The sequence below is a fragment of the Idiotropiscis lumnitzeri genome, chromosome 12 (genome assembly GCF_059441095.1).
Source record: "Idiotropiscis lumnitzeri isolate Australia: NSW breed Sydney's pygmy pipehorse chromosome 12, RoL_Ilum_1.0, whole genome shotgun sequence".
Taxonomy (NCBI): Eukaryota; Metazoa; Chordata; class Actinopteri; order Syngnathiformes; family Syngnathidae; genus Idiotropiscis; species Idiotropiscis lumnitzeri.
The window spans coordinates 4512415-4539981 of record NC_142402.1 but is presented as its reverse complement, the minus strand read 5'-3'; the positions used below and the strand labels follow the sequence as shown (position 1 = coordinate 4539981).

General features: G+C 39.3%; 1 protein-coding gene across 1 annotated transcript; it reads left to right on the top strand.

Annotated features, from left to right (window-relative positions):
• On the top strand, window positions 1-27514 carry xrn1 (5'-3' exoribonuclease 1). Its single transcript, XM_088311104.1, has 40 exons — window positions 1-232; window positions 1146-1378; window positions 1912-2009; window positions 3030-3139; window positions 3236-3346; window positions 3429-3514; window positions 5743-5830; window positions 5950-6118; window positions 7719-7786; window positions 9099-9236; window positions 9323-9492; window positions 11087-11176; window positions 11316-11472; window positions 12996-13115; window positions 13200-13369; window positions 13814-13931; window positions 14584-14679; window positions 15011-15114; window positions 15271-15405; window positions 15488-15650; window positions 17062-17175; window positions 17262-17360; window positions 17442-17557; window positions 17684-17830; window positions 17921-18010; window positions 19506-19641; window positions 19737-19793; window positions 20120-20252; window positions 20354-20423; window positions 20600-20795; window positions 20897-20986; window positions 21098-21181; window positions 21644-21724; window positions 21821-21964; window positions 22151-22271; window positions 23393-23556; window positions 23726-23839; window positions 24007-24112; window positions 24763-24950; window positions 25683-27514. The coding sequence occupies exons 1-40, from the start codon at window positions 158-160 to the stop codon at window positions 25992-25994; spliced, it is 5061 nt and encodes a 1686-aa protein (XP_088167230.1). The 5' UTR covers window positions 1-157; the 3' UTR covers window positions 25995-27514.
• The last annotated feature ends 53 nt before the right edge of the window (window positions 27515-27567 follow it).

Genomic DNA, 27567 nt, shown 5'->3' with positions numbered 1-27567 from the left:
GAACTTAATGTAGACAACAACATGGCGGGTTGATTTTGCCGACGTACCACGAACAACTAGCTTGACTGAGGCCGCTGGAAGCCAACCACTTGGACAATTAAATTAAACGTACTCTCAGTTTAGTTTGTAGGCAGAGGTATTTAGTGTTACGGTGAATATGGGGGTACCGAAGTTTTACCGATGGATTTCTGAGCGTTATCCTTGTCTCAGTGAAGTTGTCAATGAACGTCAGGTAAGATTGTGGTGACCGTGGATCGCGTTATTGCTCCTATTGACAGACTATAGCAGCGTTAGCATAGATAGCACCTGGCTTTCGGCTAATCTAACTACCCGCTGTTGAAGTTTTATTGCACTTGACTAGTTTCAATACGCCATTAAACATTTTCCCGAGTTAGCATCACTTTTATTTTTAATCAGCTGTCCCGTTACCGTCTTCAATTACGGATCAATATACTTTGCCGAGTCAGAGTTGTATTATTTATGGTTTTGTTGAAAAAAAGTGAATTTCTTTCGTACAACTTTTATGGAGTATAGCTAGACAGACATTTATGGTGACGATAAAATCCCATTTTTGTCCCTCGTTATTGTTGACAGCGGCGTCCTTTCGGTTTGTTAAGTGATGTGGCGGCCATCGTGTCGTGGAATGCACAATTATGTACAGCAGACTTAACGACAACCAACGATGACGTTATTGTTATTTCCAGGCGAAATCAAAAGTTCCCAAAATGTTGTTCTCGTTTTTTAAGGTGGTGAGTTGGAACCACGCAGTGTATTACGGAGCTTGAGTTACTGTTTCACCATTTTGGGTGTGTGCCTGTGTAAATCATTGTGTTTTCTTGGACAGAGATCTGTTTCGTATGTCACGGTAAGGGCGCAGAAAATCAGCCCCTCATAAGGGAGACCAGTTCCAAATAAATCTAGTAACTCTTCTGAACATCCCTTTGGGGTTTGTGTTTCGCTTGGATAAGCGCATCACCCAATGTATATGTATATGTGAGTAATTAACTCAAAAGATACTTTCCATAAGTGTTGAAACTGTTCTGTACACAAATGGAATATTGACACATTTAATATTAGTGTGGTAAGCATTTCATTTGGAATCATACAAAATCATAATTGTCGGCCTCCCTCCCCCTTTCTTTCAGATTCCAGAATTTGACAATCTATATCTGGACATGAATGGCATCATCCATCAGTGTTCTCACCCAAATGATGAAGACGTTCACTTCCGCATCTCTGAAGAGAAAATCTTTGCGGACATTTTCCATTATTTGGAGGTGCTTTTCAGGATCATCAAGCCACGCAAGGTCTTCTTCATGGCAGTTGATGGTGTGGCACCTAGGGCAAAGATGAACCAGCAGAGAGGAAGGCGATTCCGGTGGGTTCAGGATTCACAGTAGATTTAAAAAGTTTACAAATCCCTGGTTTTGTGATGTAAAAAAAATAGACCAACATAAATTATTTGAAAACTGTATTTCATCATTAATGTATAACCTGTAACATGTAAAACTCCAATGTGAAATCAATTACTCAATTAATTTTAAAAAATTAACTGTCAGATTAACTGATTATTAAAATACTTGTTTGAGCAGCTGTAAAATTTAATTACATGTTTAGTCTGGTGGTATTTTGAAACCAAAAAGAAGATTAAAAACATGAGCAGAGTCAAAACTGGAAAGGCTTCAAACGGTATGCTTTGTACTAATGGATTTGATGCCTTGCTTAAGGTCTCGGTGGCAGTGCCAGCTCTTCTCCTGCAGACGGCCTTGATTTCCATAATTCTGCACAGGTCTTAATTGAACCTAAGGAAGTTGTCAGTAACGAGGGACTTATAATTAGTTTTTCTTGTCCAATGAATAAATTGACCTGAATTGTTTTCCTGAACATCTGTGCACATGTTTGTGTATGCAGGTCTGCCAAAGAAGCCGAAGAGAAAATAAAAAAAGCTCTCGATAAAGGAGAGGTGTTGCCCACAGAAGCTCGTTTCGACTCAAACTGCATCACTCCAGGTAGGCCCCATCACAACCCCCTCCCTCTTTTTCATATAGTTTGGACCTAACTGTATAACAATAATTGTTTTTGCTATTATCTGACATAGTTTTTGGTATTGAATTTGATTGCCGGATGGCCCTGTATCAACCATTTTAATTTACTTAGCCCTTTACTTTTCCAAAATGAATTAATTTCTTTTTCATGCTTAAAAATTTGACAAATTCTTTGTCTTTTTGCCACAAATTTGCGAAAAATAAAACACTAAGAAATCACAGGTACATAAGTATACATTCTCACAGCATTTGCCGTGAAGTTCTTTGGTGATATCTGTTGGTTGGACTAGATTTGGATTTTGAAAATAACACCCACCTGTCGATCTAGAAAGGCTCCGGGACAAGTTTTTGGATGTAATTGCTGTGCATCGACAAAGTAATGAGCAAAGGTTGTGAATACTTCTGTACAAGAAGTTTCCTTTTGACTTGACTCGGATCAAAAGTAGAGCCCACCTTTCAAACCTAAATAATGTAACAGCATTTAGCTGTTATGCTGCACCCACATGTAATAAGATGATGACAGACGTGAAGTCATCCACAAAGGTGAATGTTTGTAAGTCCATATTTAAAAACAATGTTGTTTTTCTTCATGTTTATGATTGTGATCTTTTTAGCTTTTTTTAAAAATAAAAAAAATGTTTTTCTTGCCTTGTATGTTCTTTGAATAATTTGTATCTTTTTTTCTGTATTTTGTTTTTAAATTACTTTAGTTGTTTTTAAATGTTTTTAAAGGTATGACTTAATCACAATAAAGTGATTTCTAATTCTAATTCTAATCGTGTCAAGCACATCAATTTACGTAGTCCTAAATATGCTGTATAAATAAAGCTGCATTTTCTTTTCTTTTTTCCTTTTTCTTTAAATTAAAACGTGAAAAGAAGTGCCCATTTTTTCCGCACTGACCGTATTGGGTGACAATAGAGTCATGACATATTATTTTTTAAAGCATCAGCAATTTTAATGTACTTGGTCATCTCGTTTCAGGCACTGAATTCATGGTGAAACTCCAAGAACAGCTTAAGTATTTTGTCCACAACAAACTCTCGACTGACAAATTTTGGCAGAATGTCAAAATCTACTTGTCAGGTCATGAGGTGCGCATTTGTCATTGTTAAAATTTTGGGGGTAAAGATCCACCATGCCAAGGTTGATTTACTGACCAAGTTGGAGCCTATCCATCTATTTTCTAGACCCCCGGCGAAGGCGAACATAAGATCATGGAATTCATTCGTTCCGAGACTGCGAAGCCACATCATGACCCCAACACCCGGCACTGCTTGTATGGCCTGGATGCCGACTTGGTACGATTTGTGTGCTTGCAAATTTGATGTGGATGTGTGTCAGGTCACTCAGGATTCTCATGTTGTATTATCCCATTGATAGATCATGTTGGGTTTGACCAGCCATGAGCCAAATTTCTCCCTGCTCAGAGAAGAGGTCCGCTTTGGAGGAAAGAAATCCCAGAAAAGGTTGAATTGTTGTTCTTGCTCAAGGTTAAATTTTCAACATTGAATTATCACGGGGGCGGCACGGTGGACGACTGGTTAGCACGATAGCCTCACTGTGCGGAGGTTGTGGGTTCGAGTCCGGCTCCGGTCTTCATGTGTGGAGTTTGCTTGTTTTCCCCGTTCCTGCGTGGGTTTCCTCCAGGTAATCCGGTTTCCCCCCTACATTCCAAAAACATGCATGGCCGGTTGATTGGACACTCTAAATTGTCCCTAGGTATGAGTCTGAGCGCGGATGGTTGTTTGTCTACGTCTTCCCTGCGATTAGCTGGCAACCAGTTCAGGGTGTCCCCTGTCTACTGCCCAAAGACAGCTGCGATAGACTCCACCGCCCCCCGCGACTCTTGTGAGGAGAAGCGGTACTCATAATGGATGAATTATCAAGATGTTGTTTAAAAAAAAAAAATAAAACAAGTTTTTCACAGGACAGAGACAATTTGTATCACATATATATATATATATAAATACTTCTACTAACAATTTTAACTAGGGGTCAATGATTAATTGTATTTGCAATATAATCACAATTTGATAAAACAGGATTTGCTATTTGCAAAGGCTGCGATTTGGCTGGTCATCAGAGTCGAGGAGAGGAATTCAGTGCTGTAATTAATGCTTGCTACACTAGGAAAATATTGCAAGACTTTGCGGCAATTATCTTAAATGTTCTTCACAATGTTGAAAAAAATATTTGTGTGTTCTTGTTGGGTATTTTGTGTTGTTTTGGCTGCTGTCGTGTGTTGGAACGTGTGTGCAGAAGTTTAGATATATCTGCGAGTGTATGTGCTCCCACCGTTGTCTGTTGTGTCGCCCATGCAAAATCCAAAGGGGTGACGTCGACAAAGATCGATTGTAATGATGAAATTATTGACATTGGATTAAGAAAAGAAAATTAATGTAAAGTACAAACGAGAGAATTATTTTTTTTTAACTCTTCATGTATAGGAAGAACCAGGGAGGCTGTACTTGCCCAGACGGTACATCCTTGATTCTGATCCTTCAATACAACACAATACAATTTTATTTATATAACGCATTTCAGCTGGAGCTATAAAGTGCATTCCATATGGTGTCATATAAATTAACAGGAAATTAGAACACAAATTAAAACACATATAAACTTATACAGTAGATACCACAAGAACAGCAGAACAGCACCAGTCTCATGTTGAAAACTAAAGAATAAAAATGTCTTCAAGTTTTAAAAGTGTACAGAGAGGGGGTTGCCTAGCTTGTTTGACTACAATAAAGATTTTGCATGCCATTTTGAAGCACACCCATCACTGCTAACCTATTAGCCAGCAAGGCTTTGGGGTCATCTTGTTGCATATTAGTGTCATTGAAAGAGTTCAAAATATAGGTGAGATTTAGCTGAGCAAATTCAACAAATGATAATTTTCAGTTCTTTACAATCTATAGTCTCTTAAAACACTGCAGTGCATACTTAGAAATTTCCCCATTGTGGGACTATTAAAGGACATCTTTATCTTTAATATGGCACAGTGCAATTTAACAAGAACTGTTTTTTTATTTTTGAGAAAAAAAAACAAATGTTATAGGGAAGTTTGGAAGTTGATTTAACTTGCTTATAAAAATCTGAGAAAAACACTTTGCAACGTGTTAATCTTATCGAATTGTAAATATGGTTCAGCATTGTTTTAAATCACAATGTGTACGTTGTATATTGTGTTTTCTGTCACTTAGCAACTGGCTCTTTCTCGCTTAGAACCACGAAATGGGTGCGTCCAGTGGAGTTACTTGCAACATTGCTTGAAGAAACGCGCACTTTTGTCACGGCCCTACTCGGCCTGCGTTGTATAACCAGGTTGGCAGAGTTTCTGAGGAGAGGTTCCATTGTAACTACAAGGCCCAGAGAAAGTGTAATGGAATTGCAGAATCAGGCTATTTCCTGGTAGAACCAGTATAATGGAAAATGTCTTTAGTAGGGGGCGACAACAGTGCATCACTGGGCCCCGTTTAGCCCTGTCAAAAAATGTAGACGACTGAGAAAGTGAAAACGAATTTAACGCTGTCTTACCTATTCAGTCTCACATTGTTCTCAGAGTTTGTGCATGATTTTAGCTCTTATCTTCAAACATATTTCATGTATTTAGAAACAAACCATGAAAATGACTTGATAGGGTCGTTTATGGTGCTTGGTGAATAAGTCCTGTCTGGCTCATCCCTTCCAGGGTAACTGCTCCAGAGGAGACAACGTTCCATTTGCTTCACTTGTCTCTGATGAGGGAATACATTAACTATGAATTTTCCGCGGTTAAGGTAAGAGATGAGAGACTCCCATCATGGCGTAAACATGCGTGATATCTGCACTATACTGATTAATCTTGATGGATATATATATATATATATATATATATATATATATCTTTTTTTTTTAGCATCAGCTGGGCTCTGATTATGACTTGGAGCGGATAATAGATGACTGGATTCTCATGAGCTTCCTAGTGGGGAACGACTTCATCCCTCACCTTCCTCATCTTCACATTAATCACGATGCTCTGCCGTTGCTGTATAAGACTTACATCAGTGTGTTGCCCAGCCTCGATGGTGAGAGACCCACTAACAAGAAAGTATTCTAACATCACACAGTATGTTGACTCTCTTGTTTTAATTTTGTATTTTCACAAGTGTGCCTTTTACAATATAATGTTTGACACATTTAAGAGCACAGATGGGCAACTTCATCAATAAAAGCGGCCACAAATTTTTGATGGCGCTACTGAGGAACCACACCGGACCGCATTCTTCCCTTCCTAACCAGATGTACAGTATGAAAAAAAATGCCTCCAGAATTGGTTCTTTAGGGGTGTACTGTTGTGTATGTTTAAGCTAAGGCCAGGAACCGTTCTCCCTTCTTCTCTGATGCAGAAATATAGACTTTGATTTGTAGGCGCTCTTAAAATTGACCCGCTGTAGTAAACATTTTCATTTTCAAAAATGTATCGCTTGTGGCCCTTGGGATCACCGTTTGCCCATTCCTGCTTCATAGTATAAAACTTAAACAAATGTATCACAAAAAGTAAGAGAATTTGTGTTTGGCAGATTATTTCTTTGTCTTAGCAACACTTGTTCGTAAATCTATAACTGTTGGAAAGCCTGTAGCCTTCTTAATGGGGCCATATTAGAATATGCTTTTGTCGGATGAGCAGCAGAGCTAATTATATTGGTTGCATTTACGAAAAAAATTGCAAAATCATCTCTGCTGATGCCCATTTATTTTGCTGTTGCCATTGACTCTTGTTTGATGGATTGGATGGACTGCGGTTTGAAAAAAAAAACAGGACATATTGCTTAGTAGCGTCGTGTGGTCACGCTTCACCACGGGATGGAATCCTATTCTCCAACCAGCATTTCTCTTAAGTCGGTCAATGTGGTTGTGTTGGTCACTCTGGGCGAAAAGCACGTCCAATGTGTTTATGGAGTTAAGGCCAGACCATTCTCTCCTCTTTACTGTATTCCCAAATTGTGATGGCAGTTCAACGCCAGATTATGGATATTAATCTGTTTTCCACTGTTTAGAGATTCTCATCTCTATCTCTTGAGGTTGCCTCCAATGATGACAAGCCGTTTCAGGTACCGTAGATATGGTCTGGACTCAAGTTACAGTGCGTGTTGCTGACACAAGCGCTAATGGGCCTGGTGGTTAAAGGGCAGTTATGCCCGCCGGCCCTATGAGACTACATTTTCTGGGAAGAGAGCAATATGGATCGGTCTGCAAACCTTGACTGCAAATGTGTAGAAGGCAGATAATGTTGAAGTGCAGTGTTCTTATAATGGCCACTTGATGCACTATCTTTGACTGCAATGAAAGTTGGCCTTCAATTTCGAGGTATGAGGGATCAGTCTAGAGTATAGAGTCTATACTGTAGACTGATCTGTATAGACTCTATGCAGTGGTGCAACACAATCTTGAATTTGCCGTAATGCCCACTTCCTAACCAGATCAGTCAAATGAGCCATGCTTATTCTTGGAGCAGACACCTACTGATCACTGTAGCAATGGGCTACCAGGTAGGCACCCAATTGACAACACATAAGCTGTATGGCATTTTTGGAAAAGCTATGGCAATTTTTCATGGTTGCAAACCTACTACTCATCAATGCTGCTCATTACTTTGTGAATCAAACTGATTTCTTTTGTGCTCAGGTTATCTGAACGAGAATGGCCACCTTAACCTGGGAAACTTTGAGAAATACTTGGAGAAACTCTCAGAGGTGTGGCTATTAGACACATAAATTGTAATTGGGTTTTGTTTCATGTGTGTGTGTCTGTGTGTGTGTGTTTGTGTAAACATATGGATATGTTTATGTATGTATATGTGTAAATATATGTATATAGTAATCCCGTTTTTTGCGGTTAATTGGGACCGGAACCCCTGTGAAAAGTAAAGAAAACACGAAATAGAGGTTGGCTTTTTTTTTTTTTTTCATTTGTTAATTTTGGGGGTTCCAAACATCTATTACGCCATTGTGACGGTTATGAGTTTCCAAACAGAATGTTGTTCAAAAGTCTATTCGTTTATTAATGTGGCCGATACTACACGGGTAGAAGCTACGATGACGAGGTAAATCCACTCGTTCATTCATTGGTCGATTTCGCGTCTGGGAACCAATCACACACCTTGTTTGAGTGTCTGTTGGTATGGACAGAGCCTCTCAGTCAATTCAAATCTTAAAAGCAACACGTATTTCCGCATTATGGGTGTAATTTTTTCAAATTTTTTTATGATAAATTTACAAAACACTGAAGCTGTGAAAAGTGAAGTGCGGCGTGGTTAGGGATTACTGTGTTTATGTGTATGTACCACCACCAGATATTCACCCCCTGCCGTACACAAGTGTGAGCGCACAAGAGAGCAAGGTGACTGAAGTGTTGTGACCAAAAACACGACACGACTCAGACAAAACGGGACTCGAACAGCCGGCCCTTCAGTTACTGAACAACCCGCTGTTACCTGCTGAGCCACGGCCACCTAACATCTCATGTCATTTCAACTTTAGTAATTGTCTCGACAAAATGAGGAGATGGAGGAGTGCTGTCTCATATCCCCAAAATATTTCTCCTTCTGTCTGACTATATTGGAGATTTGAGATGAGCCCCTACTGGACACGCGCGATCATATTTACTCCCCTGAACTGATTACATGTTTTTGGAGAATGTCACTCGTCGTCATGCTATGTGCACATATGTCACATCACGGCCGTGTTGCGTTCACATTAGAAGTGGCATTTGTTTTTATAATGTGAACGAATACATTAAAGAAAAAAACAATCTGATTTAACAAAAAATCCAATTGGGGCATCATATGGCATGCATTGTAAACGTAGCCGAAAATAATGACGATTCATCAAGCACCTTAAAAAAAAGCTAACTTCATTTAATTCATCAAAGTAATTATTGTTTAGTAATTATCGGGACACGGTTATTTAAATATACATTATATGTACAGTATGTATATACACTTAAATGTTTGAGTATTAAGAAAAGCAAATTTGATTTGTTTTATATTTCCCCACCTCTGTCCAGTTTGACCGTGAGCATTTCAGTAATGTGTTTGTGGACTTGAAGTGGTTTGAAAGTAAAGTTGGTAACAAGTACTTGAATGAGGCGGCGGGCCGAGCAGCAGAGATGGAAGCTGCCAGTAAACACACCCACAAGGAAGAGGTTAGGACAGCCGTAACAAAACCTTACACAATTTTCACTGTTGTTTTACTACATACTTATATTTGCTTGTGCTTTTTGTTTTACAGGACTGTTCTCTCTCTCTGGTAGAATTGACGTCACCTGATAAAGTGATAGATGGTGGGGAAGTACCTCCTATTGAAGATGATGAGGAGGAAGATGATATATTTGAAACAGAGTTCAGACAGTACAAGCGCACATACTACATGACCAAGATGGGGGTGGACGTAGTGTCTGAGTGAGTTTTATTTATTTATTTTAACCACTCATAAGCGGTACGAAAAAGACTTTGTATACAGTGCTTCTCTACCAATGTTACGCATTTTGCGGGGGGTTCGTTTAAACATTTGTTACCAATATGATAAGGGCTCTGAACATGCATTTTCTTCTTTTTTTTTTTTTTTTTTTAATTTATTTTTGGTGCCATACAAGAAAAAAGTGTAATTGCTCATTGTAGGTGGCAGTGGTCCTCTCATTATTAGTGTGTGTCGAGGGAGTATTACCTCTGAGATGTTTTTGTGTACAGAGCATGTGCACACAGCACAGAGCGGGAGATATGAAGTGCAGTGAACAAACCCTCAAGAGACACCATGGAATAATATTTTACAAGGATGAAAAGGAAGGCCACGAGAGACTTAGAAAAAGGTTTTTGTTTTTAGGTTTTAAAGTTAAGTGTATTCTTTTTGTAAATTGACCTATATTTCATTTTGTTATTGTTATTTTATTGTTATAAAATGTTATGCTGAGGTGTACAAATGACAAATGATATTTATAGTTGCGGCAGAGCGTTGTGGGCATGTGAAACATGGCTAGTCTCCCTACTGGCTTATCAGCCTTAAGTTACAAATAACCCCAGAAACTTTCCCCCCCACCCCCTATATCAGGGATGGCCACTTTTTTTCAACATGCGAGCTACTTATAAAATAAGCAAGTCTAAGAGATCTACTTACTTTATTTATGTATTGATTTAAAAATAGAATTATAATTCTTTATAGGAACATTATATATTGATGCATAATTGCATGAAACCATATTGCACAATACAAATAGTGCGCATTTTCTGTCCTTACTTTACGGGTGACTTGCGCTGAATGGAATGAGTCAAGGATACAGTCTGGACACGAGCTGCTGATAGCGAGCCTTGCGCACGCCTCCCAATGAACATTAGGCACATTGGACTGGTACTTGGACTGAATATTTGCTCATGCTGCGCCTGCTGGTTTTGGTGGTGGACGGTTCCTGCATCCCGCAGGTCGTTCTCCTGCACCGGGGAAACTGTGACTGCATGCCTTCACGCATCACCCGCTTCCCCCGGTCCGCCTGCTCTCCAGCCAGTGTGAGACGCCCCACCACAAAGCCCACCGTAAATCAAAAATCCTCCTATCAATCTGTGTGGAAATACTTAGCTTACATGTTTCCATGTTGTTTTTATACTTTATTTTTTTTTAGAGTTGACGGGAAAAAAAATCCACATTGTGGGACTATTAAAGGACATCTTTATCTTTTAAAAGGACATCTTTTTGCTTGTTAGCGCCCTTGTATGTGTATGCGCGGTGAGACATGCAACAGGTCTATGACTGGCTGCTTTGCATGTCAATGCAATCGACCGACACGCCATTTGCGAGCTACTACAATGGAAACCCCTGCCCTACATCATTCGTGCGCTCTGTTCTTCACCTCTCTTCCACTTTCCTATTTGCTCTGAATGGGACTGAAACTCTGCGGATAACAAAGTCATCTGCAAATATAATATCCCATTTTACCTGGTTTTGAACAAGTTTATTTTTGTTCTATGTACGGTGGCCTGAAAAGATGTTCGTATTCTTTTCCAGTGATTTTCTATCAAAGCAGGCCAAATGCTATGTTGAAGGCATCCAGTGGATTCTCCACTACTATTACCATGGGGTTAAATCCTGGAGCTGGTGAGAACTTATCCCTCCCATTTTATTTTTCAGCTACCTGATAATAAATCTCTGGACAATTTTGTTGTTGTTGTTGTTTTTTTAACTTTTCCAAACGGCCAACATTTTAAGCGTTGTAATACTGTTTTTGTTTCTCCAGGTTTTATCCCTACCATTATGCACCATTCCTGTCAGACATCAGAAATATTTCAGAATTGAAGTTGACCTTTGATCTTGGGAAACCCTTTATGCCCTTCCAGCAACTCTTGGCAGTTTTGCCCGCTGCCAGCATGGAGCTGCTGCCTGAATGTTACAGGGTAACACACACATCTTTTGTACTGTCATGCACATCCAGCTAGAATAGGTGTACTTGTATTTTTAGATTGTATTCACCTGGATTTCTGCATAAATTGCTCATAGAATCTGTTCTGATCCTGTAAGTCAACAATAGAAAGTCTTCTTAAACCAGTCATACACTGCAATTACATGGTACCATGTTTTATTGGTTGTGGTGGTTGTGGTGGTGGTGGTGGTGGTGGTGGTGTTTTTTTTTTTTTTTTTTTTTTTTTTAACGAAACATTCACAGTGCAGAGTGGATAAAGTATTTGAACCTTTAGTTTTCATAACTGGTTGAGCATTCTTTAGTTCACAGATCCGATCTACACACAAGCCAGGAGGAATTTTTGACTAGAATGTAGCACTTTGCAAAACATTTTCAGTTCAGCAGTATTTTTCAGAATCAGAATCAGAAATCCCTTTATTGTCATTGTACTCAAGTGTGCAACGAGATTTCTCTTAAAGTTCATTCCATCGCGTCTTAGTTGGGTTGTGGTCAGGATTCTGACTAAGACAATCCAGAATTAGGAGCTTTGTGAGTGAGCAGTCATCTTTCCAGGATGGTCACTCCTTCAGAGAGTGGAAACTGCTCAACTTTTTAGATTTATTGACACTCTGGTTTTACTCTGGACTAATTAACATAGACGACTACGCTACCTCTGAAGCACTGTCCACATGAATTTTGGTACCAATTTAACACAATTTTTTGGATGTTATAAGCAATCATAGTACAATGATTTCCAATGGAGAGTTTGTAATCTGTCCCTAAAGTAACTCTCGTTGGACAAGGAAAGAGGGGAAGGGGGTGTAGCCATATTCCTCATTAAAAGTTGGCGTTTTCATTTTGTTTCTCATGTCCTAATTTCTCCAAAATGAATGGATAAAAAAGAAAATGAATAATTTCAGTTTCCTGATCATAAAAAATATCTAAACTGAGCTTGTTAGTGAAAAATGGCCCACCTTGGCTCAACCGATACTTTAAGGTCACTCCCATTGCGTTGAACGAGATGATGACGTTCCCAAAAAATGGAAAAATAGCCAATGAAAATTCAATGAATGAGAATCTCAGCTATTTTGACAGCGACATTATCCGCCTGAAGCGCTCATCCCCTTGCCGGACTGACTGTAGGCAGAGGTCCGCTCAAAAATACCTTTGCATTCAGAGATTGCTTTTTCTGTGAATCAACAAAGTCTTCCTTCAGTATCTCCGACTATTTTTTTCAACGCATCATATGCTCCTGTGTTAATTATAACCGATCTGACAATGGATTGCTCTGCAGTTATCTTCTTGACCTTTTCAAAAATATCAGGAACCATGTCATTAGCAAAACAGAACCTTTATGTTCTTTCTGCTGCAAAGTCATTTGATGCCAAATAAAGCTTTGTTGCTTATTATCAGTGCAAATTAACAGAACAAAATTAAGATTAAACATTACATGAAACAACTCAATCCAAGACGTGGTCACAATTGATGTAAAAAATGTGGCCTTTTTTAATTTTTCAGCGCCTGATGACCAGTGAAATATCGCCCATTATTGAATATTACCCCACAGACTTCAAAACAGACCTCAATGGCAAGCAGCAGGAGTGGGAGGCCGTAGTGCTAATTCCTTTCATCGATGAGGTACAGTACACTCAAAACACCATAAATTTTTCAGACATTTTCTATAATGTTTTGTTGTTTTTTGTTTTTTTCCCTTTTTAACAGAGGTGTTTGTTAGCAGCCATGGAGAGCTGCAATTATCACTTGACAAATGAAGAAAAAGCCAGGAATCACCATACCGAGTGTGCGCTGTATACATATGACCATGAGAAAGAGTTCACATATCCCTCCACCATTCCTCAGCTCTTCCCAAACATCATCCACTGCCATGTCAGGTAGATGCTCATGCCACCCCTCAACTGGGGTTGAGATCAGTCAGGTTTCTTAAATCTTATCTTGCTATCTTCTGTCAACCATAAATCACGCAGAGCCTCAGTATTTCCATGGTGGCATATTATTCAAACATATTATTATTGTTATTCATTGTCTTTTTTAATTAATTGTTTCATGGTTGTCTTTTTTCACCTCTCTGCAATTACTCCATCTCCACGTTACCTAAGGTAATGTCATGTATAACTAAAAGGAGAGAGAAATGCTGCTGCTTTTGCTACCTATGTTCAGACTTTAAGATCAATAGCTCAGCCTTCCACTCATTCTGGTGGAATGGATGGAGAGATGGGTATTATGTAGAGATACATTTGAATAGCATGCATCAATCCAACAGCTCATCTTCAAAATGTCAATTGCAAGTTACTTTGTCATGTGCTTGGGTTTTCCAGGAAAGAAAACATTCCCATGGATGCCTGGCAAGTTCCGCTAAACCACATTGGCAGGAGTGTGGATCGCTCAGCGCTATATTTTTGTGGATTCCCCACACTACATCACATAAAACACAAGGTATATTCTCACATTTGTTTCATAACTGGAAGACAAGCACAGGCCATTGTCATTTAGAGAAATACCTCTAAGGATGTGCAAAATATGGTACTATTCATTGAAATTTTTATTTTTTTCCACTGTATGACCAAATGTCATATCAATCCTGCACAGCACTGATTCTCAAGCAGTGTGCCTTGGCACATTACTGTGCTGCGAGAGATTATCAGGTGTACTGTGGGAAATTATATCATGTCAATTATTTTTGACCCAAAAATTATTTTCTGATAATTTCTTGGGGTGTTTTCTGATGTGTCTTTGTTCAATAAAGGTTGGGAAAGATTGCTGCACATGTGCCTTGTGCGCTCTCTCTCTGCCCAGCACAAATTATCCAGATGAGAAACCTAAGCTTTCAGCTTTGTGATTGTTGTGTGGATACTGTAATGACTGAAGAATTGTTGTGTTTTTTTATACTGAGTATTATACTCAGTACACGAGGTGCCCACAATACTTGTGGTGTCATTTGTTTATTAAAGATACATTACGGAGGTCAAGCTCATTCATTACATTACTGAGGTCAAACGCCAGTAAACTACATTTTGTTGCATTGTTTCAATCAGTCTCGTCTCGTTGTTGTCTTGTTCTCTCTCTTATTCATTTCACCTGTTCTTAGTTTTCTATGAAGAAGAGTGGAGTGCTTGTATTCCAGCAAAGTAGTAGAGGTGAAAATATGATGTTGGATATCCTCCCCATTCAGGAAAAAGAATTGGTAAGCTCTTGTCTTTTTGTTGACATGCAGTGCTACATTATATGCATTGCCCATTATAAAATTATAGAAGATACTTGGTAATATAATACTATATTAAAACTCTGCCTTTGCAAAAATAACAATCCGTTTCGATTGCTTCCGACAGAGAGGTATTAAGTTATTTTATTTTTTTTATTTTATTTATTTTTGAGGTGACCTCTGAGAGTTGCAGTACAACACTGGTGCAAAATATTAGAAATGCCTTCTGTTTTGCAAACTATAACCACAAAAATAAACTTGTTGCCAGCCACTCATCTCCCCTGAACCTCTTTCCCTGTCTTACAATTTATAGCTTTGTGATGATGTTGCTGAACAAGTACTGGGGAAGTCGGTGTTTGTCAACTGGCCACATCTCGAGGAAGCGCGTATCATTGCTGTGTCAGATGGAGACACAAAGTAAAAAGTGTTTTTATTTTATTTTATTTTTTTGGGGGGGTCGGGGGGGGGCTTTGTTTAAATGCAGAAAGTCTCATTCATTATTGAACAAAAACAAAGTAGGCTAGTTTGTTTTGGTGACCTTGAATATTTATTTTCTTTTTTTTTGCCTCATAGGTTTTCTTTAGAAGAACCACCAGGGGTTCAACGAGTCTACTTCAGGTCTTCCACCCCTCCCCCCACCAAAGTCACTTACCTCTCAGACAAGGAACAGAGGGACTGGGTGAAAGACATCCAAGGAATAACTGAACAGTGAGGCTCGAACACGTGCAAAAAAATCTTGAAAAAAATGTTAAACTTATCTGTCATTTATCCATAATCTCATATTGTAAAGCTACCTGAAGAGGAAAGGCATCATGGTGAATGAAACAACAGTGGTTCTATATGGACAACTGCTGACAGGAAGAAAATACGTCCCCAAATCGAACGGTGTGGTGGAGTTGGAGAAACAATGGGCTAAGCAAGTCCTCCCGTTTGCATACCAGACTGTGGTCCAGGTACATGTCCACAAATTGAAACACATTAACTCTCACTCCAAAAACAATAACATACAAGAAAACATGTGAAGAGTCAACAGTAAATTGATTAATAGTAAAGATTGCAATATTTACAGTATATGACAACATTACCTTGATGGACTATGAGGAAAAATCTCTCTGGATGTTCTGTACTCCTTTATCAATGAGCAACTTAATTCAGAATAGAAGAGGTCTACATTCTAACTTTCATTTGTTGGTTGCAACTAAACTCATTTGAGCTAATTGCTTTTTATGAAATTCCCAGAATCTGTACATTTTCTCTCACAGGCTCAAGCATTCTCGTGTTATTTTATTGTTCTTAATGAAATTACAAGGGAAATTTATGGTTCATTTCATGTGGGTGAGAGTATTGGAAACGACACATTTTCACAGTTGGGCATTTTACCCTATTTTGCCATTCTGTTCTGCGACCCGGGCACCCTTCTGCCCTTACACTTTTGTCCTTTTTCATAAAAATAATCGTCCTCCGTCTTCATCCTTTTAAAGCGATTCCATCCTTGCATTTAACTCTACGCTCCCCCGCGCGCACAGGTTTCAAAATTTGCTATAGTACACCTGAGTGAATTTCACAATGGCTATACTTAGCCATAGAAATGGATTTGTACTTATCTTTGCTGATATATTGTGATGCTCATGAGGGAGTAAGAGACATTTGCACTTTTATTATTGTAAGCAACAGAAAAATCTTACTAGTTACATTCGTCCAATTACGAGGTGTATGGAAGTCATTTGTCAACACGCCATTGTAGATGACGGTGTCACATTAACACAAAAATTATTACACAACAGAAAAATTAATAGCAAACTCACAAATAATTAAACAAAATATAGATTGAAGAAATATAATTGACACAAAACATGCATTTTACACGTTATTTACACTTAGTGCCGCGAAACATGCTGAGTGCATTGTACCTTTCTAGACTCTTGTTGTCACATGAGGCAAATTCACTGATGAGCTCGGACCAGGGTCGCTTTGTAGTAATGACTGTATTTATTGCACTTTGTCCCTTTGCTCATATTAAATGCAAATTGAAATGCTTATTTTGGCTTTCAATTGCTTCTTCACACAGACCCTCTGCTGCTTGCTCACCTTCTGGAGCTCGTGAGAGAGAGCGAGAACCAGTACATTTCAAGATTTCATTCTGCTCGGAGTGCTAATATTTGAATTCTATGCATGCATTACTTATGGGGCCGGACAAAAAAAAAACACTTCCTTTCTTAATCCGTCCTTTTTACAGAACTTCTCATCGTGCGTCCTCCGCCCCAAAAAATTGCGTCCGTCCACTCCCAGGCACAAAATGCCCATCTCTGCACATTATACAGGAACATCTACTGTACGCATAAACTCTGTCATCACTTTTCCTAGGACATTGAAGCCTTTTATTCATCTTTGACCTGCTTTAAGAGCTTAGAAGACCTCTATCCTCCACTAACCACTGTTTTCATGGTGGGAAACCCCTACTATGCTGCCATGGGCGAGGTCAGTTCACCGCAATTTCTACGTTCGAAGACTTTGGATCTACTATAGCAACTGCTTTTCCACCTCTTGTTGTACATTCTGAACAGGTGCAAGATTCAAGTGATGTCATCAAAGATGGGCGTGTCCGTGTGGTTTTCAATGTACCACATGAGCCCCAACTAGAAGTTTTAATCCAGAACCAGCATGTAAGACGCATACATACCAATACATTAAAAGTATGTCCGAAACTGTGGTTTCTGAATGCATTTGCCTTTTGTATGCTATAGAAGTATTGTGTGAAGTACAGCCCTGGGTACATTGTGGCATCCCGTCTTGGTATCAGCAGCTACCTTGTGTCCCGCTTTTCTGGAAGCATCTTCATTGGCAGAGGATCCAAAAAGAAGTGAGTAGCGTAATTTCCAGACTTCAAACTGTCACCACAGTCTGAATCTTGTGTCTTACTTTGTATTTTGGTTACTCCTCTTCCATGATTAAACCATTTGTGCTCTCTCTGCAAATGCATTCTTAGTCCCTGTGGAGAGCAAAAAGCTAATGTTGGCCTGAACCTGAAGTTCAACAAGAAGAATGAAGAGGTTCCTGGATACACAAAGAGAACTGAGAAGGAATGGCTTTATTCTGCTGCTGTGGAGGATCTTTTAGCCGAATACTTAGAAAGGTTAAAAAAGAATATCGTGAGCGGATGTTTTCGGACAATTTATTGGAATTGCATTGAATTATTAAAATATGATTATTTACGTCTTAATAGATTTTCTGAGGTGTTTGACGCTGTTTCAACAAACAGTCACGATGATGTGTTCTATGAAGATGACATCTGGCCCGGAGAAGACCAAAATGGGTAAATGCATACTTGTCTTGTGCTGCAGCTACTAACCCTCATATATAAACAATCAACCTTCATTTACAGGTTTAACTTGCAAGAAAATTATTTCGCAATCGGTAAACCTCAGATGAACAACAAAACAGGGCATAATGAATTATGTCATTATGAGTCTTGCATCTTGCAAGTATTTACTGAGCTTACATTTTTCAGTTTTATGTTTCATTCTTATTCCAAACAGGGCTCCTATGGACTCTTAGTCTTAAAAGCATTGAATATATTATATAATTTATAATATTAACTTTAAAAGTCTTGAGTTTTGCTATCTGGGTCTTCCATTTTATGCTGTACCAGGCTTGAAATAAGCGCGTTCGCATTGCAGTTTGTGGTTCAAAATGTGGATTTTGTAGGGGTTTCCATTAAGTGGATGGGGCGAGCAGGCACAACACATTTTGGGCAAAAACGCACAAGGTGGAAGTGAAGCTATTCGGTTGACGCTGCGGAAAAACGACAAGAATGTGGAAGCATTTCATATTAAAATGCAAGGTGACCACCATGGCATGTAATCATTTTATCCCCTAGCTTACTCTCCAGCAAAAATACCCAGTGTGAAATGTGTACAGTGTACAAATGAACATTCCGCAAATCTGTGAGCTATATTTTAATCTACCCTGCTAGCATAACATTAGCCTTGTGCCAATCGAGCGTCTACGACGACTCATGCCCACAGCTGATAAAGTCTGGCTTGTCAGAATTTTAGGTTTTGTTTTTCCACATAGTGTGACATGTCCTACGTAGTTCATACCTGCATCGAACTTACGAAGCGGTATGCACGGCAGTTGTTATTCAGTCTCTTGACTGTTAAAACCGTAAAATTGTCATATTTGAAAATTTTTGTCAAATTTTCACAACACATGGTCTTTGCTTTTATCTTGATCACATGTAGGACACTTTTTAAAAATGAAAACAAATACTAAAACTGTTTTTGAAAAAACTAAAACTAATAAAAACTAACAAACCCGCCTCGAAACCAATTAAAAATAACTAAATTTAAAAAACAAAATTCACAATGAAAAACTACCTACAATAAAAATTCCTAAACTATAACTACCCTGGTATTATTTTCCATCTCATTATTTTATTTATTCTTTTATCTAATTTATATACTTGAATTATTGTATTGCACTAGAGAGGGGAGCTCTCTAATCTCGTTGCACACTGTGCAATGACAATAAAGGGATTTCTGATTCTGATTCTGAAGGTCTAGGTAATGACTTAGACAGAGCTGCTACAATTCTTGTCTTTTCAGGCTATTTTGTTCTGTATTTGTTGTTCATTGTAAGATGCGGTGAGAGCAATTACAATGTAAAATCCTTACCTTCAGTTGAAAGAGTTTGCTTGTTTACATAATTTTTTAAGTTGGCGCAGACCTACTGTTAATGCATTTTTTTCCTGTGTGCTGCATGTTTAGTAGGAACTGAATCTTTTTTTGTAATTTCGTGATGGTCCACAGAGCAGAAAAGGCGGCTGAAATCATGACATGGTTGAAAAGTCACCCTGTCAGCTCAATCAGCAGAGCGTCATGTGACCTGCAAGTGCTGGATGTCGCAATCGTTGAGAAGATTGAGGAGGCTGTGGAGAAAGCCAAGGTGTTAACACAAAGACTTTTCTTAAGTGTGCTCTACTGTTAGTGTCTTTGAGCTCTCTTACCATTTTTTTTCTTTTCTACGCCTATTTATCTCAGGTGAAGAAGAGTAGCAAGAAAGTTCGTGTCACCGTCAAGCCACATCTCCTGTTTAGGGTTTGTATTCTCTTTAATGCTGAAGTCTGTCTGCGATGTGTCTATACTGTATATATTTACATCATGTGTTGACTATGTCATCCCGTAGTTTTCAATGGCCTGACACATTTAAAGCACTGTTCTGGTGGCCAACATTAGGTTCCCGCCTCAACTAATATGGTTATGTTTTTATGTGTTTGTGTTGCCAATATCTTCTTTGGCTTTGTTTCTATTGGTGGCTTTTTCAATGGTAATGCTACACATCAGTCATTTCTGTTTTTAAATGTAAATATCCCCAAGTTTATAGTCCCCCCCCAGCATCCATGTTCTCATATATTTCCACCTAGCCCTTGGAGCAGCAGCAGGGTGTGGTCCCAGACCCCAATGCAGAATATCGCCTGTTTGACCGCATCATCAATGTCAGAGAGAGCTTCACTGTCCCGTTGGGTCTTCGAGGCACTATTATTGGCATTAAAGGAGGTGATAAGATACAATTTCAAATTCCTCAATTTCATTTTGAGAAATACATGCATGCACAAAGGATAATGTATCTAATATTGTACATGTGTTTGGCTTTTCAGCTGAGCGTGAGGATGAGATTCTCTATGAGGTGCTGTTTGATGAAGAATTTCTTGGAGGGCTTAATATCAGGTAATCGGAGCCCAATACGATGAGAGTTACCACACTACATGATTATTGCAATACACCAACTCAGCCGTCTCTCTTTGTCCTTTCATGGCACTTTAATGTCAGAAAATCTTTCATTTTGTTAGGATGTTCAACAGAATGCTGCTACGATTTAAGACAGAATTTTCTGACATCCTCAGGTGCACATCACCTCGTTGTTATCGCCTTCCTCCCTGTGCGCTAATTAACTTGTCGCATGGTGCCCGAATGGATCCCACGTGCCACAAACTCACCGCCATTGTCAAACCTCAGCCTGCTGTTGCCGCAAACTTCAACTCACACCATCATCTGTCCAACCTCAACCACTCCCCGCGCTCACCCTTCATATCCACGCAAGTAAGAGATTATTTTTATAATAATCCGTCACATTATTCTAAGAATTTCTGATGATTCCTTCTGTTGTTTTTGACTCATTCTTTTTAACTTCAACTTAATAGCATAACAACAAACACAGTGAGATCAAGCCACCCTACCAAGGCTGCAAAACCTCTACCTCTAAGGCTCCTAATCAGAAGCCACCGGACAAGGTGAGTTCATCTGCACCTCATCTAACATACAGTCCAGTGCATCAAGTGAAATTTGGAGGAAGGAACTATTTCCTCCATTGGCTTTACATTTTCTCAACATTGTCGTTACAGAGTAGAGACGCGTACGTGAATGTCTGGCAGTCGTTACAAGAGTCTGCCCCTTCCAATAAACCTCCTTCTCATTGGCAAAATAACGTACGCTCTGATTTCTTTTTGTTGTTTTATGTTTGTGTGCGTCTGCGTGTATCTATTTGTGTGTATGTAAATATGTATATATTAGAGGTGCGACGATACACAATATCCCGGATTTGGTTCGGTTCGATACATTAGTCTCAAGGTTTGAGTCCCCCCCCCCAATTCCCAAAACATTTTTGTTTTTTTTTTCTACTCAAAACTACACATTTTGCATTAAATTTAATTAATTAATTAATTAGTCGAGTTTAGCAATACCTGACTCATTTTCTGCTGTGCATACTTAGCAACATATTAAACAAAAACAGAACCTTTAAAAAAAAAAAAATATTGTACTAATACAAAATAAATGATCAGACGAGCTATATACAGTATGCATGTATGTATGCGGGCTCAAAATGAAAATTGGTGTTTGTTGATTGTGTGTATGTGTCCATGTGTAAACAATTTGTGTGTACTTTGCAGGCCTCTGTTGGTCTCATTAGGTTGTTGAAGAAAAATGATGATGCAAATTCTCTTTTACCTCAGCAAAACACAGTCAGCAAGGTATTCACACACAGGCAGAGGTGGTGTTAAATTGGCTACAGACTTATCCTATTTTCCTTTGTCCTGCTTCTATAATCTAAATGCTTTTCCACTCAGACATCAACTGAGTTTGAGGACCTGCTCGCCAACCTTAAGATCTCCAAGGACAGCCAGCAGACTCCTGAAAATCCTCCTCCAGCACCTTCACAAACCCCCACCACCCAATCTGATGGGCCTTTGTCACCACAGTCCTTTGCCATGGTGATATTTCTGTGATTAGATTGAATGGAGCTATTTTAGAAAGATGTGTTGGTTTGTGATTTTTGTTTAATTGAAACCCCACTTTGAATTTAGTCCATCTCCCTACTTGTTGCTTGAATTCCACAATAACGTGTTTGGGCACACACCATTGTACTAAGAATGTGTTCCAACTGTTTGTGGTTGTAGAAGGGCACACTGGTGTTGAAGGAGATGCTGAAGATTGACGGCACTGGAACTGGAAGCCCCGCCCCTCAGGAGACTGCAAATGGCCAGAAGCATAACAAGAGAAGAAAGTCCCAAAAATTAGGTACCTTATTTCCATGTTCTAAAGATGCGCCGTATCAAAGGGCGCCGCGTCAGTTGTGGGTGCTATTTCTGCATTTATTCCATTTATTCTTATGGGGCGCGCCGCCCTATGGGGCGCTCGCGCATGCTAGCTTGGGTATGCTAGCTATCATTTAGAACATGGCACCTTCATAAATGGCAGTACTGCAGATGCTCTAAGTGCTCTTATGATAACACTGCAAATCAACAATGTCAGGGGAGGTGTCACTAGTCACCACGCTCCTTAGAATCACGGTTTTAAATCAAAACCAAAACTATAAATGAATAGCAGATAAGCAAACAATGATAAAAAGAAATAAAATTAACACAAAACATGCATCTCTCATGCCATGCATATCCCAAAAAGAAATAAAAACAGAAAAAGATTACTGCAATGGATTCTGGGAGCCAATCAGCCTCACCCCATCTGATGGCTGTTTAGAGAGATGTGAGTGGTGTGCTTTGGGCAGTGTTTTTTTTTTTTTTTTTTGCGGAGTTTGTTGTCTAAACCTGTGATGTTTTTTGCTTGCAATAACATAAATGATAAGACAGACAATGACATTGTGGACAGCTGCCCTTTTGTCCAGCTTTCTCCCACACGTACATACGGGTCTGTTCTAACTGGCTGTCTCAAACCATCACTAAAAAACTTATTCACAGAATTTATTTGTCACAGTCAATTTTGCGCACGGTGGTCTTAGACTTTAACCAGCAGGGTGTGCTAAAATGCACTCTGAAATGCCCTAAGGGGATCGGGCCTGTTGGTCAAGAGAATGGCACGTGTACAGATCTATGGGTCTCAGTCTATACTCAAGGCGCGTCGCATTACAGGGCGCCTCGTCTGTTCTGCGGAATATTTGGGACTTTGAAGTGCGCCTTATGAATGTGAAAATACGGTACCTTGTGATTCCCATGTGGACGGTAATATGATGTCACAACATCATCATGGTCCTTACATTAGTAAAGTTGACAAAATGATTCAGATGCAATCATAAAATGAATCCTCTCAATTGCCTTTTGAGTAAGTTAAATCTCCGAAAAATGAAAGCATATAGTTAAAGGAGGTTGATTCATATCACCTGTCTTTTTTTTTTCCCCAACCAGCGGCCCAAATGAATGTTCCCCATGGAGAAGCAGCAGGGTCATCTTCTCCTGTACCGGTTAACCAGTCCAACACGTTAAAGGCCAACAAGGTGTCAGAGCTGGCGTGTGTATGTGTCGCTTTAGGCATGGCACCACCTGAGTTCAGCTATATACACAACCGACAGGTAACAATGCATTATTTGTCTTGAAATCCAATTTCCTGTATCTGAAACAAAAATGCACTCCTGGCATGTTTCAAGTAGTCTCTGGTTTTACCCGTTCAGAAAATAAAATCAGGGAAACAATTGTGATTCGTCCAACGTTCTGTGTGTGGTTGTCCGTCCGTGTCTGCAGGGTGTTGCCGTGTGTCAGGTTAAGCTATCCAACGGTTTGACTGTTCATGGGCCTCAGTGTCCCTCAGAAAACGATGCCAAGGAGAAAGCAGCCTTCTTTGCCTTACAACGACTGGTATGTCGAACTGTTTTTGTTGTGTGGAGTTTTAGTGCCGTTGTTGCTCCCTGCCGATCATACAAGACACCACAACCTCATATTACAATGATGTTTTCTATGATTTCACCTAGCATTATTTAGGAAATAGATAAGATGTATAACAGTCAAACCTTTTACCCCGTTAGAATTCACTAGGGTCAGGTTTCCCTCTTCAAGCGCCCCTGTTCCATAGAATGGCACGTTTGCAGTCTCCAGCCATCAGACCCATACCGCCTGTCTTCAACCAGTCAGGTAAATCCATCCACGTCAAAAGCTAGGCAACGGTCAATACTCAATTTATTTGGCCAAGTGGCAGGTGTGTGCTAGTTCTCATTTAGCATGAGTTTGAAGATGATCCAAGTCATATTTCTTGGAAAGATTCAGAAAAAAATTCTAATTGAGTTGTACAGGTTATATGTCACATAGATGTATTTTTTACCATTGTTGTTTCTTTGTTTTGTGTTTCTTTAATATATTTTTTGAACATCACAAACACCTTGGCATTTGAACAGGAACTGTAGACTTTATATTCACTTTATGTATTCACAGTCTTCTCGCAGTCTTGATTTTTGCCACATTTTTAGACTTTGGTTTTGAAAATTCTATTCTCCTAAATTGCGCTATTCATTTGGATTTGAATCATTTTTCATCCCTATTGTCCTGTACTATGGTGTGACACAACTCGCGTGGTTTGGGAAGGGCTGTACTGCATGTTCTTGGCAGCCACCGTGTAATTACAATCAATCTTTTTTTCTCTCTTGAATGACCTCCCATGAACAAGAGAGGGCGCATCCTCACTTTGCTCTGCACATTCCAGTATTCTTGTCTGATCATCATCATCATCAAGTGATATTGGGACTGAGTATGAAATTCCTCTTTACACTTGGCCTTGTTCTCTGTAGGCAGCTACCTGATGCCTTCACGGTTCGGCACTCCTGCCCCAATCTGGGGAAGGCCTCTGCCCCCCCAGCCCCGCCACCACCAGAACCCGCCATTCTACGGAGCTACGGGAACGTTCCCTGGTGCTGCTAGGCAACAGCCGGTCACAACTATGCCCATCGGCTCACATCATCAGTTCATCCCATTACAGGTTGGCATACAAGTGTTGCTGAATAATGTGGAACATGCGCGGCAAGTTGAACATATTTAATTATGAGGTGCTGTTTGACTTTCAGAGTCATTTAGTTGAAAAATAAGTTAACCGATGTATAATAAGACTCTCACGTTCAAGTGTGATGTTGGTAAATACTTAAGTGATAAAAGGATGACGAAAGGCTAAATACGTTTACCACTTTACAGGAAGATGTAACAATTGTTTTCTGCATCTTTGTGGAAATCAAGCGCATAAAGCTCACCTGGTCTAACACGAAACGGAGCTGACTTGCCACAGTTTTTATTTTTTTCATTTTTTTTTTTTAACTAATTGACTCATTTGCCAAAAGGTAAAGCTTCATTCCTTAGGCTTTCGTTACACTGCAGATCGAAGTGCTAAACTCTGATTTAATACCTGTCTCGTGTTTTGTTTTGGGTTTATTTTTTCCCCGTCTGTCTAAAATGTCCCGTCCTATTTTGATCACTGTTTATTTAAAATTGCACTTAAACATTTCAGATCGTCAGACAACCCAAAACGTTACTTTTCAAATGTACTTATTTAATGACTTTATTAGAAATTAGAAATCCCTTTATTGTCATTGTACTCAAGTGTGCAACGAGATTAGAGAGGGGGAAAATATAATATAGCAAAAAAATGACTTGATCCTTGCAGTGGAAATCCAGTTTGGTTTGTTTCTGAAATTAATGTTGTACTCTCAAACACCAATAGGTGACGAAAAAACGAATGTCGGCCAACAAGAAGCCCCAAGACACGAGAGAGTTTTACTCGGCAGCCCAGTGCGTGGCCAGGAACCGAACCCAGAGAGGCCAGGACATGCTTCCTGGCCAATCACAATCCGTCAGAGACAACGACACCTCTCCATCCATGCCGGCCCACCCGGTTTCCATGACGAAGACACACCCGTCCACACCCTCTCGACAAAATAAGCCGGCCGCGGGCCATGCTACTGGCTCCGCCTCTAAAAGGAAACACAGGAAGCTGGCTGTAAACTTTGAGGCAGCTCAGCTGTCAGACCAGTGAGCTTACTCAGTGTCAGCATGTGTGCTCGCACCTCTGCTGCATATTGCAGCTACTCCGTTGACCGATTGATCTACCCTTGTGAATTTAAGAGTCAGATTTTAGCACCAAAAAATGGTCAGCTGGATGCTTTGGATTTTTGCCTCCAAATTTTACGGAGACAAAACTCTCAAGACAGCAACAATGGCAACACGGGTCGAGAAGCGAAGCCTTTCACTTGGAAGTGTGTGCCATGCTATCGCTTAACTATGCACTCTGCACCAGTGCGTGTCCAACTCACGTGCGTGTAATACACACACTGTGTATTAATAGGGAAGAGACAAACTGAACACTGGCTCCAGTGAAGAGTTATGGCAGCCCACAAAACTGCCCTCATTAGATTTTTGGCCAACAATTAGCATTTTAGTATTGAAGGACCAATTGAAATTCAGAGCACACCATTTCACAATGTTGTGTTGATGCATCAAGAAATCTAGATCCTCTCTTCTGCATTGTAATGAATATTTCCTGTTCCGTCTTTTATTTGCTTTAATGGCTGTGTTTTTATAATTTTAAGAATTTCGCCGCAAACCCATAAGTAAAAATCTCTTCCAACAGTGTTATTATATTGCCACTGCAAGATTCCAAGTTCACTTAAATTTGAAATGTTTTTTTCTGCAGATTTTACAATTAGAGACTCATCTTAATAAGGCCAAGTGTTTAGATGGTTGTTTGACCCCCCTCCCCTCCCCTAAGAAAACCATTGTTGTACTTCATCTTACAGTGTCAGTGGAAAAGGCACTGATGTTATTCAGATGCAAAAACATGTTTTTCAGCCCTCTAGTGCTCACTAGTTAAAATTTTAGGTGTCTTCATTTAAAAAAAAAAAAAAAAAAGTAATGGATTTTTCCTATATGATCTGATTCATTTTCTGTACTATGCTGATGAAACGTGTGCCATTGGTCAGCCAGCCAGTATATCAGTAAAGTGATGTTGATTGATATTTCAGCTGCAGTCAAAGAAAAGAAATACAGTCTTTACATTCACTCTTTTGTAAACATATTTCCTAGTTTTGTGTCGATCTTAAGGAAATAAATGTGAGGACATATATACCAAACCATTCAAATTGTCAATTTCCTTTCATATATTTTGTTTGGTCTGTTATAGATAGGCTTTACAGCTTTGCTCTAGTAAATAGTTAAGGGTGTTGAGGGTGCAGTGAAATCAATGTTCTTGTTGTGAGGGCCTTGTGCCTACAATTTTTTTTTTTTTGTGTGAGCTATTTAGGCAAATATGGAGTACATTTGCCATACACTTAAGTCTCTATGGCTGTGGTGCGAAAAGTCAAGTTTTAATGAAATAAGGTATGACAAGCATGTCATTTTTAAAGTGTTTCGAATTAGAAAAATGTTCATTTAAGTTCAAATTCAACAGATGTGTGTTTTGATAGCTCCTTCATTTTGGCACAGGAATGATACTTGTACTGCCGATTCCTATGTATTGTAGAGGATATGATGTAATTAAAATAATCACTAGAAATGTAACAGGAGTCTTCTTTCAAGAATGTTAGCAATATATTCTTATAATTACACAAAAT